At 42.1% G+C, this 19,002-nt stretch overlaps 2 protein-coding genes across 5 annotated transcripts in view; one reads left to right on the top strand and one right to left on the bottom strand.

Annotated features, from left to right (window-relative positions):
• Positions 1 to 439: 439 nt before the first annotated feature.
• On the bottom strand, positions 440 to 3,685 carry LOC141162146 (hemoglobin subunit alpha-B-like). Its single transcript, XM_073647934.1, has 3 exons — positions 3,500 to 3,685; positions 1,788 to 1,992; positions 440 to 657 (listed from the first exon to the last, which is right to left on the bottom strand). Exons 1-3 carry the CDS (start codon positions 3,592 to 3,594, stop codon positions 529 to 531), a joined length of 429 nt encoding a protein of 142 aa, XP_073504035.1. The 5' UTR covers positions 3,595 to 3,685; the 3' UTR covers positions 440 to 528.
• An 8,772-nt stretch (positions 3,686 to 12,457) lies between these two features.
• NPRL3 (NPR3 like, GATOR1 complex subunit) overlaps positions 12,458 to 19,002 on the top strand; it is a 77,719-nt gene continuing 71,174 nt past the window's right edge. For 3 of the 4 annotated variants that reach the window (XM_073647929.1, XM_073647930.1, XM_073647928.1), the window contains exons 1-2: positions 12,458 to 12,545; positions 13,467 to 13,596. In XM_073647929.1, coding sequence (XP_073504030.1) covers positions 13,479 to 13,596 — 118 coding nt within the window. In that variant the 5' untranslated portion in view covers positions 12,458 to 12,545; positions 13,467 to 13,478. Of the gene's footprint in view, positions 12,546 to 13,464; positions 13,597 to 19,002 lie in introns of those variants that run through there. The other variant, XM_073647931.1, reaches the window with a different exon arrangement.

Below are 19,002 nucleotides of genomic sequence, written 5' to 3'. Positions count from 1 at the left end.
GTGTGGAAGGATTGAAGGAAGAGGATAGAGACCGTGGACTTGGAAGGATGAATGGATGAACATGTTGGATTATAGATTATGTCGTTTGGAGTTACACTCTCTTAAAAGGACTGCTGCTACTGGATACCTGTGCTTTCATCATTTTATCTGCCGTCTAGAGGATCATGGACTGTGGCTACAGACTATACTGGCTGGAGATACGAAATCTGTGGGCCAACCAAAAGTTGGGAGACAGTGAGTATGGCCTTATACAAAGCCAGTGGAACTACTAAACCCAGATTGGGAATTTGAGGACTGAGAGAACTGTTTTTTGGCCATTTACCTGGAATTGCTTATTACCATGGCTGTGATCAATAAAATATTGTTGAATCGTTAACCTGCCTAGGTGATTACTTACAACCCACAACCTCGGATCTTTACACACACTAATAAACTTAGATTTTTGATGTAATTCAGATTTTTATTGTAACATCAGAGCCTTTCCACTTTGCAATGAAGTATTTCTTAGACTGATATTGACCCTCTTGTTCATCTGTACTTAGAGCACAGAGTAACGGAGACGGCCGCCAGGAACTTATCAAATGCAGCATGGGCAGCTGGAGTGAAGTCACCGGGGAAATGAATGGCCAGGACCACCAGGACGTTGTGACAAAGGAGCTAAAAGAGATTGCACAATATTAAAATTAATATTTAGAAATAAAAAAACCCTCTATTTCTGAGAATACACCATTAAGAATAGTACAACTTCATATACTATATATGCAAGTATGATATATACCTCTCAATAAGTCACATGTGATGGTGTATAAATAATTAGATGACACATAAATTACATACAAGACTGAGGCTGAGATATAAGGCACGCAATCACTAATAGTACAGAGCTATGCACCATAAGTAATGAAAGGGATGAAGAGCTCACTCCAGTGTTGCAACCCCTTCAATCAGGTGATTCAAGTAGTAGGAGGATAAGAGTAGAGATCTATGCTGCTGATGTTATACTCAAGAAATCCAGAATACGCTGTACAGGGTTGACCATGCAGTTTATTCTCAGGGTGTTTCGAAGTTGGACCAACTTCTTCTTCATCCATGAACCACTCTGGTTCTCCTGATGAAAAAGTTGGTCCAACTTTGAAACGCATTGAGAATGAACTGCATGGCCAACCCTGTACAACGTTTTCTGGATTTCTTGATTATAACTTCAGCGCCTCAGATCACTACTCTTATCCTCCTACTACTTGTTTCACATGGCAGGATCTCCCAACATGAGGGTACTGCAGCAGTTGTCAATCGTTGATTCCTCAGTTGTGGTTTATACAACCCCAATGTGTGCAGTTATCATACCCCTCACCCAATCAATTTTGTCCATTGGATAAGACCCTATTGCGCTTGGTGGTCCCTGTTAGTCAGCTGATTGGCAGAGATACGCACCCCTTTAATTTGATATTAATAGACTATACTATTGGTCATGCATGAGGGATAAGATCAGAAATTTTTCAATAGAAAACATGTTTTCAAAATTCTGGTAGGTCTTTATATTGCTTTTACATATTTTTTTATGACACCCTCACCTCAAAACATCTACCTAATGTGCTGCAGGCTGATGGACACACATGCACAAGTGCACCCCACCCGGATGGAGTAGTGATTCTTGCCATTGTGAAGACCGGCCAATGAGATTTAGTAGCATCCTCTTTTCCCCAGCACTAAACACATTAGGTACATGTGATCTCAGCTTTGTACAAAAGTAGCTTTTCACCCTGGAAATCAGTAAAATAATATCTCACGTCAAAGTTTCCGGGATCCACTCTCAGATGGAAGGCATGCAGGTCACTCAGGTGGTCGAGGGCATGATCCAAGTCATCCAGGTGATGGCTAGCTAAACCAATGGCATTAAGGATCTTGCTTCCCTGTGTCTTCAGATCAGCAGATCCAGCTTCCAGGTTGAACTTGCTAAAGTATGTCTTAGTTGAGGGGCAACTCTTGAAAAGCCTGTAAAATACAAAAAGAGTTGTTTTGCTAATGATGAATAGTAGAAAAATCACTTTATATAGTGTCACCTGTAAAAAGCAAACCTATATTAATGGGGTGCTCCCAAAAAATCAAGTTATTTCTTATCCAACGAACAGAGGATAACTTCTGACCACTGGGGATCCAACCACTATCATCCCCAGCAATCCCGAGATTGGGGCTCTGCAGCTGTGCCCTGAATGGAATTGAGGTGCACATGCTCACCCTCCACTCCACTGATTGTCTATGGGACTGCCAGAAATAGCTGAGCGCTGTACTCAGAGTCGCATAGACAATGAATGGAATGGAGGCCAAGCATGCCACCTCCATTCCAATCAGGACAGGGCTGCAGAGCCCCTATCTCAGGATCGCTGGGGGTCTTAGCAGTTGTATCCCCCAGCAATTTCTCAACTATCCTTTAGTTGAGGATAACGTGATTTTTTTTTAACTAAGTATATTAATATTTAAGTATATAAACTAATATATTAATGTTAATAATATTACTATTTATATTATATTTATAATATATTTATATTTAAGTATATAAACTTTATTTCTAAGTTAGTAGAAGCTTACATAAAACTTGGCAATTACAAAAAATACTAAAATATAATACAATTCTACGTGTTCCCATCGCACATCATTAAATACAATAGCAGTCTGATAGTAACTAGCCCAGAATCTGATTCTTACAGTAAATAGGGGCTTGATCACACATGGCAGACAATAACCCAACCATGATATTACCAACAAATGTGGCATTTACATTGACTTGTTCTATTGTAAGTAGATACATAGAACAGTTAAAAAAAAAGACTTATGTCCTTAAAACTCAACCGGATGACAACAAAAGTCTGGTAAGTAAGCCCTAATTACCAAGCTGGACTCACCCATTAATATAAGGTCCATAATCGATCACTATACCCAGCCCAAGCGTGGATCTCCTGACCTAAACTAGCTACCAAACATCAAGCAAGTAGATTAGGTCACGCTTGGGCATGGACCATATATGAATAAAGTGTTAATGTTGTCTTTTAGGGGAGAGTCAGACTGCTGTATAACTCGGACAAGGATTGCAACACAATGCTTGGACTGGCCGTTGGCTCTCCTGACCCGAGCATGACAGCTGCATAGAAATACATGCTGGCACACTGCTGTCTGGAGATCCACCGGCCTGTCTGAGCATTGCGTTGAGATCGCCATCCGAGTTATATGGCCGTCTGATTCTCCCCTTATACGCACTATGGTATAAGTCATTATATGTATAAAATAGCAAATTGCCCCTTTATCTAAAAGAATGAGCTGCTTCAATAATAATCAACTATTTCAAAATGACTATAGCGTTACTGTATGTTTTTCTGCATATATATTTATATGTCTATCTAGATGTATGCAGAAAAAAACACCTTTTACTTGACTATGCTATTGTGTGTATGTATGCTCTGTATTTTTAAGGCACTTGGAAAACAAGAAGAATCAAAAAGCCCACCTGTTTAAGGTTTCAGCCCCCAGAGCTTCAACCTGGCCAGAAGCTTTCCCCCACAGACACGCAATGAACTCCCTCTCTTTAGCGTTGAAAGGCATCGTTCCTGGATCCCTGGGTGCGGTCAATATAAAACACTGATGTTTGAATGTTACTGAAATTCGAGTTTCTTGGGGTTTAAATATGTATGGGCAGGTCCCTTGTGCCACCACTGGTCACTAAACGTCTCCACCCAATTTATTAACATCTGCTTATCAAATGTTCTTAAAATAATCATTACTGGGTGTGCTAGTGATCCAGACTCCACAACATGATGACATGTCATCTCCAATTGCCATATTACTGCTCATAAGACAAACAGCAGCTAATATAAGGTGCGCTCACAAACCTACATTAACGCTATGTTATGGGTTTTGCAGCTATATATTGAGACATCCGGTGCTAAACATATTTTATGCAAAATGTTGTAAAACATTTTAAGGGGTAATTTAAATGTCTAAGATTAGTATCTAATAATATTTTAGCACAGAGAATTGGAAAAAAGGAGAGAAATAAACTGGCCTTACCTTGCCTTTTAGACCGGAGGATTTCAGGGTGTTAACAACAGCTAATCAACTCTATGTTTTGTGCTCACTTACTGGCCTGTTCACATGGACCAACAAAATTTGATCGTTATGACCCCATAAAAAATTAACATGGGGATATGGGCTGTCAATAACAATTATTTTTACATCAGCATAAACTTTCCGATCACCCAATGAACAAGCATATACATCTGAAATACGGAGTCTTACTTGACCCCATACTCATAATATTAAAGTTGGCCAAACCCGCCAATATTGCCTGACTGTCTAATGTGTATAGGTGTCTCCTGACTCTTTCCCAATGTTATGTGAGAAAGAAAGATACAATCTGTTGGATTTCCAATGGCTGATCCTTTTGGAAAGAAACCACTAGTAGAGGAGTAGAAGTGACTTTCTCATAAAGAACACACGAGCTCTTGGCAGAACTAAGTATTTCTCTGTATGGCCACGTTCACACAACTGTATTTTTGGTCCGAGTCCTGTCTGTGAAAAAAAACTGACAGCACTTGGACCAATATTTTTGAATAGGGCTGTTCAGACGATCATTTTTTTCCATGGACCACGTGAAAAAAAAAAAAGCGCAGCGTGCACTAGTCCTACTTATTTCAGATGAGACTCGCCTATTCAAGTCAGCGGGTTTGCAAAAAATAATCAGAACCTATTCGGATCAATCGTATATCTTTAGATTTTTAAGGATATTTTATGGATACACTGCAATTCATTAACCCTTTGTCATGGCATGACATGATGGGGTCGCTTTATGTGGTAATAACTCTGGAACGCTTCAACTTATTCTGTTGATTCTGAGATTCTTATTTTCGTGGCATATTGTACTTCGTGACAGTAATAAATTTAGCTCAATATGATTTGTGTTTATTTATGAAAATATCAGAAATTTGACATTAAATTTGAAATCTGCGCATTTGTCGAAATTTTAATTTTCATGCCCTTAAAACAGAGTTTTAGAGCACAGTTTAATAGTTCATAAATAACATTTAGCTTTACATCAGCATCATTTTTTAAATAACGTTTTTTGCAAGGATGTTACAGTAGAAGGGTTAAAAGTTTTGCAGCAATTTTTCATTTTTTCCAATGAAATTGACAACCTTTTAGGGACCACTTCACATTTGAAGTGACTTTGAAGACCTATACATCAGTAAATCTGAAAAAAGACCCCATTTTATAATCTGCACCCCTCAACGTATTCTAAACCATATTTAGTAAGACTATGAATCTTTTAGATGCTTCACAGGAATTAATGCAAATTGGAAGAAAGAAACAAAAAATAACTTTTTTTTTTTACTAAAATGTTGCTTTAGCCCCCAATGTTTCACTTTCACAAGGGTAAAAGTAGAAAATGGATAACACAATTTGTTGTGCAGTTTCTCCTGAGTATGATGATACCCCATATGTGATCAGAAACTACTGTATGGGCGCATAGCAGGGCTCGAAAGGGAAAGAGTGCTATTTGATTTTTGTAGTGTAAATTTGTCTGGAATAGATTGCAGACACAATGTCACATTTGCAGAGCCCCAAGGTGCCAAAACAGCAGAAACACCCCCAAAAATGAAACTATAACCCTCAAGGAATTCACCTAGGGGTATGCTTCACTGAATTTTATAATATTGAGAATTATTATGCTTTTTTCCATGAAAATGTTACTTTAGTCCCAAATTTTCACAAGGGTGACAGAAAAAATTGGACCCCATGATGTGTTATACACTCTCTTGAGTATGCCAATATCACATATGTGGTCACAAACTATTGAGCAAACGAAAGGAGTTGGAAGGGAAGGAGCGCCATTTGAATTTTGGAGAGCAATTTCATGTCAAATTAGGAGAAACTCTGAGGTGACAAAACAGCAGAACTTTCCCCCAAAGTCACCCCATTTTGGAATCTAAACCTCTCAAGAAATTCATTAATTTAGGGAATCAATGAGCATGTTAACCCCACAAGTGATTCATGAAATTGTATACCATTGGGCTGTGGAAATGAAAAATTACCTTTTTTCAACTAAAATGTTGTTTTAGCCTCAAGATTTTAATTTTTAAAATGGCTAATAGGAGAAAATAGATCATAAAATTAGTTACACAAATACTTTACCAATACCCTATATGTGGCCAGAAACTACTTTTTAGGCACAGTGCAAAGCTCGGAAGGGAAGAAGGGCCATATTGGAGTGCATATTTTGCAGGAATAGTTTCGGGGGCCATGTCACATTGGCAGAGCACCTAAGGTGCCAGTAAAGTAGACCCCCATAAGTGACCCCATTTTACAAACTACACCTTTCAATGAATGTATCTAAGGGGGCAGTGATCATATTGACACCACAGGTGTGCCACAGAATTTTATACCATTGGGCGGTGACAAAAAAATAATTAAATTTGCACCAAAAAATGCTGTTTTGTCCCCAAATTTTACATTCTCACAAGGTGAAAATAGCCTCATAATTTGTTACACAATGTCTCCTGATCGTGGCAATACCCCATATGTGGCTCTACAGTACTGTTTGGCCACAGAGTAGAGCTCGGGAGGGAAAAATTGCAATTTGACTTTTGAAGAGCATATTTTCCTAGAATAGTTTGCAAAGCTCCTAGGAGACAGAACAGCAACCCCTCTTCACCCCCCCCCCCCCCAAGTGACCTCATTATGGAAATTACACCCTTCTGGAAATTCATCTAAAGGTGTAGTGAGGATTTTGACTTCATGTGTGTTTTCGAAATACAATTAAAGATTGGCTGTTGCTGAGTGAAAATTGCAAATATGTCATTGTAGTGCCCGTACATTGTAGTGCTGACACACTGTAGTGCCCGTACATTGTAGTGCCGATACACCGTACTGCCCATACATTGTACCCAGCTCGTGCTACTGAAGACACGTAAATTAAGTGGGGTCTCCTCGCTACAGTAATGCCAAACATGTGGTCGCTTACTGTGGCTTAGACACACTGAGGGGCTCAGCAGGAGGGGGATATTTGGATTCGAAGCACTGAATTTGCTGGATTTCTTTTTGGGGATGAGTCATGTCAATTTTCCAGAGTCTTTGTGCTAACGTGGGAATCACCTATATTTCTGATAACAGATGATGGCCCTGCGTAGGGATTTGGGTTTTTTTGGGTTGAATTGAAGGTTTTATTAGTGGCATTTTGGGACACAGAACATGTTGGATCACATTTATACTGTGCTCTACGCTGAGAACTTACATCAGGTTTCCATTTACAACTCTGAAATACGTAATGCAGATGACCCGTTCACTATAATGAGGCAACAGAGTTACTTTGGCCTTTATTCAGAGCTGTGCATCTTTTTAAAAGTGCACAAAATTGTGGTCGACCGCGCTTTTGCGAATGACTAAAAAGCTGGACACTGCTGGATCATTTGCCTCACTATAGTGAATTGATCCTCAGGGGTTCAGTCTGAGCCACATATTTCAGAGATTACACATAAACTCCAATGCTCAGCGCAGAGTGCAGGATAAGGGCACAGTCAGACTGCCGTACAAATCGGACTGATATCAGAACACAATGCACGGACTGGCTTTTGGCGGTCGTGAGAGCCGCAGCCAATCCAAGCATTGTGGTCCGATCTCGGTTCAATTTATACGGCAGTCTGAGTGCATCCTAAATATGAACCAAGCTGTATTGTCATGTTTAGGAGGCAGAATGAACAAATCAGCAGCAGTTCAAGAATAGTTTTTTTTATGCTAATAATATGGCTTTTTTCTTCAGAATTTTAAGGCTTTGCTTCTGTCAAAAACTAAAAAAAGGTTTTGTTTTTGTTTGTTTGCAACACCATATTTTAAGAGCTATAATTTTTACATTTTTCTGCCGACAGAGTTATGTGACGGCTTTTTTTTGCGGGATAAGTTGAAGTTTTTATTGGAATAATTTTCGACAACATAACATTTTTTGATCGCCTTCTATTCGGATTTTTGAGAAGCAGAATGAACAACAACAGCAATTGAGGATTTTTTTTTTTCTTTTACACAGTTCACCGTGTTGTAAAAGTGATAAGATAGCTTTATTCTTTGCGTCAATAAGATTCCAGCGATAAAACAATTATATAGTTTTTCTTATGTTTTGCTGCTTTTACACAATACAAACAATTTTATAGAAAAACAATAGTCTGAGACCTATAACTTTTATATTTTTCCACTGACGAGATGATTCTGGATTAGTTTTTTTTTAGCGGGACAAGATGCAGTTTTCAGCGATACCATTTTTATTTCCATACGACTTTTTGATCGAGTTTTATTCCACTTTTGTTTGCCACTATAATGAAGAAACAGTTTTTGTCATGTTTTTTACTCATTTTTTTGCAGTGCTCACTGTAGGGATGAAATATTGTGACACTTTTATAGACAGGGTCAATAAGGATGCAGCATTTCCAAATATGTGTACTTTTCTTGTTTATGTTTACATAAATATGCATATACCTGTATATTGCCGTAATATTTTCTCACAATTTTTTCATTCTTTATTTTGTGGGATTTTTTTTACATTTTTTTGATACTTTTTCTTGCTTTTTTACTGAGTCACTCTATGGGACTCTTTCTTTTATTTGTCTGATCACTGGTCACTGCGATATTCCCTCTTACAACCTTCTAAATGCCACAATCCCTATTGATTGTAGTGGCATTTGGAGGGTTAAAGAGCCAGGGGTGGTGCTGGCACCAGCCCAAGCTGTTATAGAAGCTCAGCTGTCTGTTAAGCCGAGCTCTCAGTTCCACAATCCAGGTCAGTGTCACTTGCTGGCTATGCGGGAGTCGGCAAATCTCTTAGCATCCAGTGTCCTTGGCGTTGCTTTAGATTAGCCAGGGCTGGTTTGGCATTATCTGTGCAAATGACTTCCAGCCAGCCTTGACAAATCAAATGCCACGCCTGGGATGCCCGGAAGGTAAGAGATTCGCGGTCTCCTCTCCGGCCACCAGGTACCACTGACCTAGAAGATGGACCAGAGTCCCGCGAATTGATCCACTCTTCTCTAATTGGTATATCCATTTGCGGGAGCTATCTGCAAAATAGGACGTACAGGTACGTACAATGTCGGGAAGAAATTAAGAAAGGAAACTGTATTTGGTCTTGTAAAATTTAAAGGGGTTGTCCACTACTCAGTCAACCCCTTCTGAATCCCTGTTTCCCCCCAATAAATTAATAACACTTGTACTCATCTCCTGTGCCGGCGCCGTTCCAGCGGTGTTGGCACTTGGTCTCCTGGGATCACGTGACATTCTTATGTCACTCTCCTCTCTTACGGACTTAATTGACATCCAGAGGAGTGTCTTTATTTGTCTGAAAGAGAGGAGAATGAAGACAGCCCTGATTGGACACAGGGACACCGAGGAGTGCCTGTGCCGACACCACTGGAATGGTGCCGGCACAGTAGGTATAAGTGTCATTATATTCCCGGGAGGAAACATAGGTACTCAGAAGGGGTTGTCCGAGAAGTGAATAACCCCTCTAACACGTCTTATTTTTCTGGATGAAAATCAAATTACTTTTTTTTATACGCTTGTGTGAACTTAGCCTATGGGTGAGTTGGAGGAGATAGCGGTCAGTTGAACGTGATCTATTTCTGTGGGGGCATGTAGACTATTATATGGCCATGCTGTAACAGGAAATCCAGAGAGGTATAATGGATTTTGTGCATGATTCATTCTGAATGAAAATGTTTGGCATGCTTTATTACATGTGGTATTATGTAAGTCTTCTCCTAGAAGCACAGCATGTCTCATGCACAGATATAGGATGAATCTGCAGGTAAATAGTGTTACCATGCTGTCTGGCCGCTGCACTGAACTTGCAGCTATCAGGAGAAAATGCACTTTATTCCTCCCAGGAGCTGCTGGCTTTCAGTCATGGTTATGTGCAAAGAGTGGCTACATTCATCGTTCACTGCATCGCTCACTATACTGCACATGCAGATTAACCCCACATTTCCAGGTTAATAGCGTATTCTAAATTGACAAGTTCCCTACTCTTCCTGGATAAGCAGCTGCCTCTCCAATTAGTCAAAGTAATTTAAATATTATGTTTCCTGAATTAAACTTAGTTTTTGAACTAATTGCTGCAACACCTATACTAAGGGGATGATTGGAAACGTTACTAGAAAGCTGACATAGCGCTATAAGGCTATGTTCACACTGAGATATCAAGCAGAAATTGTTTAAAAAAACTCTCCTTATTTTGTGGAGCATTTGGAGAAGTTTCCTTTTCCTTAACTTGCTTTGAAAAATCTTGGAAACGTTTTCTTTCCTGAAGAGTGTTTTTTGCAGCCTTTGGATTGGACAGTGCCTAATTTGGAGAGGTTTTCTTCAGGATCCGCTTCAAAGTAGTGGCATGCACTTTCTTCCCTTTTAGACCCTCTACAGGGGGAAAAAAAACAAAAAACTCATTGGGGTATGTTCCCACGATATCTCTGCTTGCCGTCGCACCCGCCATTGCTGTAAGAAAATGCCGGCAGTCCTTTTCCTGAAGCAGCTTCGCTGTTGTTTTTTACCGACTGTCCTTTCTCTATATTTGACACTATAGCTGCCCAAATATTGAACATGTCACTCTTTTAACTGCTTAATTGTTTCCGAACTCTGAAGTGGTCAATAGTGTAAGTTGGAACACGTGCACAGGAAAGTGGTTATTGATTTGCTGTGCACTATGTTCATTGCTTTTGGCAGTTCCACAGCGTTTTTTCTAAAAAAGACGTGTGCACATACCCTAAGGGTAACTGCACACTGAGTCTTTTTACTGAGTATTTGGAGGGAAAATTGAGCAGAAACTCCCAAGATTTTGAGTGACATTTAGGAGAGTTTATGCTCAGTTTCTGCTCCAAAATCTCAGGAAAAATACTCAGTATGCACATAGCTTTGGGTATGTTAAAACTGAGGTTTTCTTATTAATTACCCTCTACAAAGTCCTTCTTAAAAATGAGAATGAAAAATTAGTTTTTTGAGCTTTTTATTTCTAAAAAAGTTTTGAAATACTGGGGTAAAAAATAAAGTGTACATTGCTTCCTTGAAGAAGATCCTGAAAGAAACCTCTTCAAACTAGGCACTGTCCAATCAAAGGCTGTGTTTTGTACGCCAGCACAGCCATGCGAGTTTTCGCTCACAAAGAAGCTCCAGGAAAAAGCCTGATATGGCTCCGCCGGTGGTCTGGCTGACATTTCTGCAGCGGCTCTACCACCAGCGGCTTTTTTACTATATCACCTATTAAGAAGGCAAAAGCCATCAGAATGAGCACATTACTTGTTTTAACTGCTCCAGGATTCCCAACACTGAAGCAGTTAAATGGGTTGTCCGGTCCAAACTGCTAAGTCTGCAGTCACTCTGTGTGATTGCAAACTCATGAATCCCCCCAGCACAGGCACTGTGCTCTACGTGGAGTCGCTGGTTTCTGAGCCAGGACCAGAGTGTATGTATAAGTTAGACATACTCCAGGCCAATGGGCGCGGCCTTGCTCCATACACTTGCATTGGACCAAGTGTATGGAGAGCGAGGCCGCACCCATTGGCCGTGAGTATGTATAACGCATACATACCCTCTCGTCTTGGCTCAGAAACCAGTGAATCCCCACAGTGCGTGTACATAAGTCTGCAGTTGGCCCTTTAAGTTTAAGCCAGAAAATGTGCACAGTGATGTGGTTTTGACATTGCTGTGCATTGCGCATACATTTTGAGGCGATTTAGCTGCACTTTTTCAGGCGAAGCCAAGAGGCTGCAAAAAACTCTTCAGGAAAAAAAACCTCTTTCAAAACTCTTCATGGCTATGTTCATGTTCACACCAAGTCTTTTGAGGAGTTCAAAAATCAAGAGTCTTCCCATATGAATCACCTAAAAGAAATGCTTCTTTTTGGAGAGTTTGTAGGAGTTTTTCATTTCCTGAAGGGTTCTGATGAGTTTTTCTTGAAGTCTTCTCTGCGGCCTTGTCATTGGACAGTGCCTAGTCTGGAGAGGAGTTATTATTACTATCATATTAAATGAGAAGCCCCTCTGTTCTTGATAACTGAGAGGAAATTTAATAAAGGGCTACATTACAAACGTGCTTGTCTAAACATGCACTTTGCAGTTTTACCCATTTTTGAACTTAAGACTAAACCCCCTTGGCTCGGCCACATCATCTTGGGCATCTCTGAACAAAAATTGTTTTGTGGCCTCATTTTCCAATTGAAAAATAATATCATCATAATAGAATAGTAATATTTGAAGATTTAAGAAAATAACCATGTTCTTGGAGTCCATCGTGCACTGGATACAATCTGAAGCAGACCTACAACTTTCCCTCTAGCGCTCACTACAAGGGAGAGAGGACACTGATTGGCAGCAGAGTGAGCCAATCGCACCTCTTCTATCAAATTTGAGCCATTCTGTGTGGAGAGCTGTGATTGGCTGGAAAGTGGAGAGGTAGGCGTGGCTACAATGTGTGTTTTGTGAGGCTTCCCTGTGGTTCCCGAGCCCGGTGCTCGCCGTGTGCCGCCGGTCAGTGTAAGCGGTGCGGTGTGGGCGGGGGCTGGTCGGTACCGACACCAGAGTGCAGTACACCCCACACTGCAGCAGCAGGAGAGGACATTGCCTCCATGCCTGTGTTTAGGTTGTACACGTGTTTTCTGCTGGTAGTGAGGCCAGTGCTGGGGCTTCCCGCACAGTTGACTCTATACATGGCCACTTTGGGATCTGAGTAATCAGATAATGCAAATAAAATACATATACGTGGAAACGTATAGACCCGCAGTCACTGCTAGTGGGTGTCATAGGAAACCGTCGGTCAGCTGGTCTACAGACATACTCCGTATGGTATTGTCCATAGCGACTAATCAGGTGTCAGCGTGTTCCCCCTGGTTGCTAGGAGCAGCCGTATCCCGCTTTGTGCATGAGCCATCAGGATAAATCCGCTCCCCGCGGTGCGCAAGGCCTGCACCCTCCGCTCCCCGCGGTGCGCAAGGCCTGCACCTTCCGTTCCCCGCGGTGCGCAAGGCCTGCACCCTTCGCTCCCCGCGGTGCGCAAGGCCTGCACCCTCTGCTCCCCGCGGTGCGCAAGGCCTGCACCCTCTGCTCCCCGCGGTGTGCAAGGCCTGCACCCTCCGCTCCCTGCGGTGCGCAAGGCCTGCACCCTTCGCTCCCCGCGGTGCGCAAGGCCTGCACCTTCCACTCCCCGCGGTGCGCAAGGCCTGCACCCTTCGCTCCCCGCGGTGCGCAAGGCCTGCACCCTCTGCTCCCCGCGGTGTGCAAGGCCTGCACCCTCCGCTCCCTGCGGTGCGCAAGGCCTGCACCCTCCGCTCCCCGCGGTGCGCAAGGCCTGCGCCCTCCGCTCCCCACGGTGCACTCAGCGTTACCCTTCTGTGCGACATTTCTGCTGTGATCTCTGGTTACCGTGCACTGATGATTGTTCCTACCTTGCAGGATTCAGAGACGATGGGTGAGAACACCAGCCCTATAAGTGTCATCCTGGTGAGCTCCGGGAGCCGGGGAAATAAGCTGCTCTTTCGCTATCCTTTCCAGAGAGCTCCAGAGACACAGTCCTTACAGACAAGTGAGTACAGAGGATCTACAACAGGGATGTTAAACTCACGTGCGGAGAGGGCCAAAATAAAAAAAAAACTTGGACAAAGTTGTGGGCCAACCTTGATATCTATTAACAGCCCTCCATACAGAATAATGGGCCCCCCATAGTCCTCCATACAGAATAATGGGCCCTGCACAGTCCTCCATACAGAATAATGGGCCCTGCACAGTCCTCCATACAGAATAATGGGCCCTGCACAGTCCTCCATACAGAATAATGGGCCCTGCACAGTCCTCCATACAGAATAATGGGCCCTGCACAGTCCTCCATACAGAATAATGGGCCCTGCACAGTCCTCCATACAGAATAATGGGCCCTGCACAGTCCTCCATACAGAATAATGGGCCCCCCATAGTCCTCCATACAGAATAATGGGTCCCACATAGTCCTCCATACAGAATAATGGACACCACATAGTCCTCCATACAGAATAATGGACACCACATAGTCCTCCATACAGAATAATGGACACCACATAGTCCTCCATACAGAATAATGGACACCACATAGTCCTCCATACAGAATATTGGACACCACATAGTCCTCCATACAGAATAATGGACACCACATAGTCCTCCATACAGAATAATGGACACCACATAGTCCTCCATACAGAATAATGGACACCACATAGTCCTCCATACAGAATAATGGACACCACATAGTCCTCCATACAGAATAATGGACACCACATAGTCCTCCATACAGAATAATGGACACCACATAGTCCTCCATACAGAATAATGGACACCACATAGTCCTCCATACAGAATAATGGACATCACATAGTCCTCCATACAGAATAATGGACACCACATAGTCCTCCATACAGAATAATGGACACCACATAGTCCTCCATACAGAATAATGGACATCACATAGTCCTCCATACAGAATAATGGACACCACATAGTCCTCCATACAGAATAATTTCACTGCTGCAGCCATGTAGATGTAAGCCCTGTATTCAGCTGAGTGCTCTGCAAAAATATTACAAATCTATCAGTTCTCCTACTCTTGGTTCTTACTCTTTCTGTTCCAACCTCCCTTCTTTCCATGCTAGAGAAAGCAGCAGGAGGGGGGAATGTAAACAGGTCTCTACAGCCTAGGAAGGGGAGAAAGCATGTACAATATCGGGGAAGGTAGAGAACGCACATGAAGAGGAAATAAGTTCAGGATAGAAACTGTGCTGATATGAGCTAATGAAGACAGTAGCACCCTTGATACACACAGACCTCTTATCCAGCCTATGTTCCTGGGATTGACCCACAGACCACACATCTAGCCTATATTACTGGGATGGACACGCAGACCTCATATCTAGCCTATACTATTGGGAAGAAGACGCATACCTCACTTCCAGCCTATATTACTGGGAGGGAGACACAGACCTCACATCAAGCCTATATTACTGGGAAGGAGACGCAGACCTCACATCCAGCCTATATTACTGGGAAGGAGACCCAGACCTCACATCCAGCCTGTATTACTGGAAGGGAGACGCAGACCTCATATCCAGCCTGTATTACTGGAAGGGAGACGCAGACCTCACATCCAGCCTGTATTACTGGAAGGGAGACGCAGCAGACCTCACATCCAGCCTGTATTACTGGAAGGGAGACGCAGACCTCACATCCAGCCTGTATTACTGGAAGGGAGACGCAGACCTCACATCCAGCCTGTATTACTGGAAGGGAGACACAGACCTCACATCCAGCCTGTATTACTGTCAGGATCAGTCCCACAAATTAAATATCTGAAACTTGGATCAGGTTGAAAACTGCATATCAAGGTGTTGTCAAATGAATGAAGATTGTAGACTGAAACGGTGCAATTTTATTAACTAGAAATAGTCACAGAAATATAAAATAATTTTCTGCACGTTAAAGGTGTTCATAGGCTGCAAGGGATCAGATAAAAATTAATTTTCCTGCCATGGATCTTGCTGCAAATCCTCATCAATTGCACGGCCGAATCTGTATGTATTTTACGTATGTGTATTTTTGCTACGGACTGTAACATAGTAACATAGTTTGTAAAGCCAAATAAAGACTTGCGTCCATCAAGTTCGACCTGTTAGTTCTGTAATTGCTAAAGTTGATCCAGAGGAGGGCAAAAACCCCAAATAATTTAGCCAATCTTCACCTGAGGAAAAATTCCCTCCCGACGCTGAAACCAGCAGTCAGAATAAATCCCTGTATCAACCTACTATTTTATTTTATTTTTAAGTATATGCTGAAATCTGCCTGGTATCTAGAAATGCATCCAGTCCCCGCTTGAACTGGTGTAGTGAATCCGACATTACCGTCTCCTCACTCAGTGAATTCCATATTCTCACTGCTCTTACCGTAAAGAACCCCTTCCTATGCTGGTGCTGAAACCTTTTCTCTTCCAGTCTTAGTGAATGCCCTCTTGTTACCGTAATATTCCTCCTTTTGAACAAATCCCGGGCAAGATCTCTATACTGTCCCCTAACATATTTGTACACATTTATTATGTCCCCCCTCAACCTTCTCTTTTCCAGGCTGAATAGTCCTAGTTTTGCCAACCTCTCTGGGTATTGCAGTCCCTCCATTCCCTTTATTAATTTTGTTGCCCTCTTTTGTACCTTTTCAAGCTCATTTATATCCTTTCTATATATTGGGGCCCATAACTGAGCACAGTATTCCAAGTGTGGTCTGACCAGAGCTTTGTACAGTGGAAGAACAATGTTCTCCTCCTTTGCAGCTATACCTCTTCTGATACATCCCATTACCCTGTTTGCCCTTACAGCAGCGGCCTGACTTTGGGCACTCCAATTTAGTTTGCTATCAATCAAGATGCCCAAGTCCTTCTCCATCTCTGAATTCCCCAATGATTTCCCATTCAGTGAGTACTGGTGACTTCCATTTTTCCTTCCCATATGTATGACCTTACATTTCTCCTCATTAAACCTCATTTGCCATTTAATGCTCCACCTACCCAGCTTATCCAAGTCCCTCTGTAGGTCTGCACTGTCCTCTTTTGTATTAATTGTTTTACATAACTTTGTGTCATCTGCAAATATTGATATTTTACTATTTATCCCATTGACTATGTCGTTAATAAAGATATTAAATAACATTGGGCCTAGTACAGACCCCTGTGGTACCCCACTAGTGACGCTTACCCAATCTGAGTATATTCCATTTATAACCACCCTCTGCCTTCTATCCTTTAGCCAGTTAGCTACCCACTTGCAGACATTTTCCCCCAGCCCCATCATTCTCATTTTGTATACCAACCTATTATGTGGCACGCTATCGAACGCTTTTGAGAAGTCGAGATACACGACATCCACTGGTTCCCCCTGATCTACTCGAGAGCTAACCTCCTCGTAGAAGTCAATCAGGTTTGTTTGGCAGGAGCGATTCCTCATGAATCCATGTTGGTTCGGGATTAAAAGATTATTAGCATCAAGATGCTCCGTAATTGCCTCTTTAATGAAGCTTTCAAAAATTTTGCCCACAACGGACGTCAGACTCACCGGCCGATAGTTTCCGGCGTCACTTTTTGCTCCCTTTTTGAATATTGGCACTACATTCGCCTGTCGCCAATCAAGTGGCACAGACCCAGTCTCAACAGAGTCCTTAAATATAAGATATAACGGTCTGTCTATCACATTACTTAGTTCCCTTAGTACCCGTGGGTGTATGCCATCAGGTCCTGGTGATTTGTTTATTTTAATGTTACTGAGGCGTTTCTGTACCCCAGCTTGGGTTAGATTTGTCATACTTAGTGGAGGATTAAGCTTGTCACTTCTCATTTCTCCTGTTAGTTCGATTTCCTTTGTGAAAGTTGTCGAAAAAAAAATATTTAATAGATTAGCTTTATCCTCATCTTTCTCTATGATTTTGCCTTCCTCACTTTTTATCGGTCCAATATTATCCGATTTAATCCTTTTACTATTTATATACGTAAAGAACAGTTTGGGATTTGATCTACTTTCCCTAGCAATACGTCTCTCTGTTTCCTCCTTCGCTATTTTTATTTGTTTTTTACAGGTTCTCGTTTTTTCCTTGTAACACATTAGTGCCTCCTTACTGTTTTCCTGTTTTAATCTCTTGAATGCCTCTTTTTTGCTATTTAACGCCCCTTTTACGTTCTTGTTCAACCATATTGGTTTCCTCTTATTTCTGGCCCTTTTATTCCCATACGGTATATACCTCTCGCACTGTGCCACCATGTATTTCTGCCCTTGGCAGTCAATGAGGAAATATTGCAGATTTCACCACAAAAGAACCGGTATCCTGCTAATTTGAGAATCTGCAGCATGCTAGTTTTTCTAATACATCTAAGGAGGAGGGTTTTAAAGCTTTATTCACACACATACTGTAATTCACTGCAGATTTGAGTTGCAGATCCCTAACGCAAAACTGCCACATCTGGGCTAATATAATAATAGGAGAAACAGAGTACATATGGGCATAAAAACAGTATAGCTTTATTAGATATCAAATATAAAAAGGGCCACGACAGGTGGCGACATGAAGTAGTAATAGATTACAAAATGCAGCACATAGTCATATGAATACAGCATATATATACTTTGAGAAAAATTTCCTCAGGAAAAAAGAGGAAAAGGGGGCAAGCACAAAAGGATATAAGACACACCATGCAAATGCACCGCTCCATACAAGTGTACGGGTAAATATGCAGTGTCAATGTAAATATCAGATGTCGCTTACCAAACGCAATAATAGATAAAAGTAAGAGACAGGCCAAGGACCAGGAGAGACAGAGATACCAGGTGGCCCTAATTGGAGCCTCGACGCGCGTTTCGCCCCTGGATAGAGGGCTTTCTCAAGAGGCATAGATGGGTAAAAGATCAGGACCTTTTTAAAGGTTGGTAACAGGTCACGTGACCGCATCGTAGGCCACGTGACCGGAAGTCCGGAAGTGATCAGCGCCGAGCGGTGCATGCGCCGGACGCCAGGCATCGTCGGCGCGGGCAGCGTCCGTCACCTGTCAACGCACATAGCGGAAGCACCTGGTATGTGCCCCGGAAGTACGTGGCGAGGATCTGGGCTAACCCTGGAGCCACTTGCACAGAGACTTAGGAGGAACATGAAGCCTTGACGTTACATACTTTAATGCAATGTGCATACTAAAATAGAGGATAGATCAACAGTGAATCTAAACATCAGCTAGATCTACCAAGGTCCAATGTAATGGGCAAGAAGCTCCACCACATCTTCCATACAATAATTATGGGTCCTTGAAAAACACATACAGCACACGGATGACATCTGTGTGTCATCCATGTTTAACATTGCAAAGTATAAGAGAAGCTTTGTAGCACACTGACCATGCACACTGACCTCGGTACTGGTTTTATGTGTACCTGTGAAGGGG

Source organism: Phyllobates terribilis, unplaced genomic scaffold, assembly GCF_046119375.1.
Source record: "Phyllobates terribilis strain yellow unplaced genomic scaffold, ASM4611937v1 Scaffold_9__5_contigs__length_417890890, whole genome shotgun sequence".
NCBI lineage: Eukaryota > Metazoa > Chordata > Amphibia > Anura > Dendrobatidae > Phyllobates > Phyllobates terribilis.
This window is presented reverse-complemented; position numbering and strand designations above follow the sequence as displayed.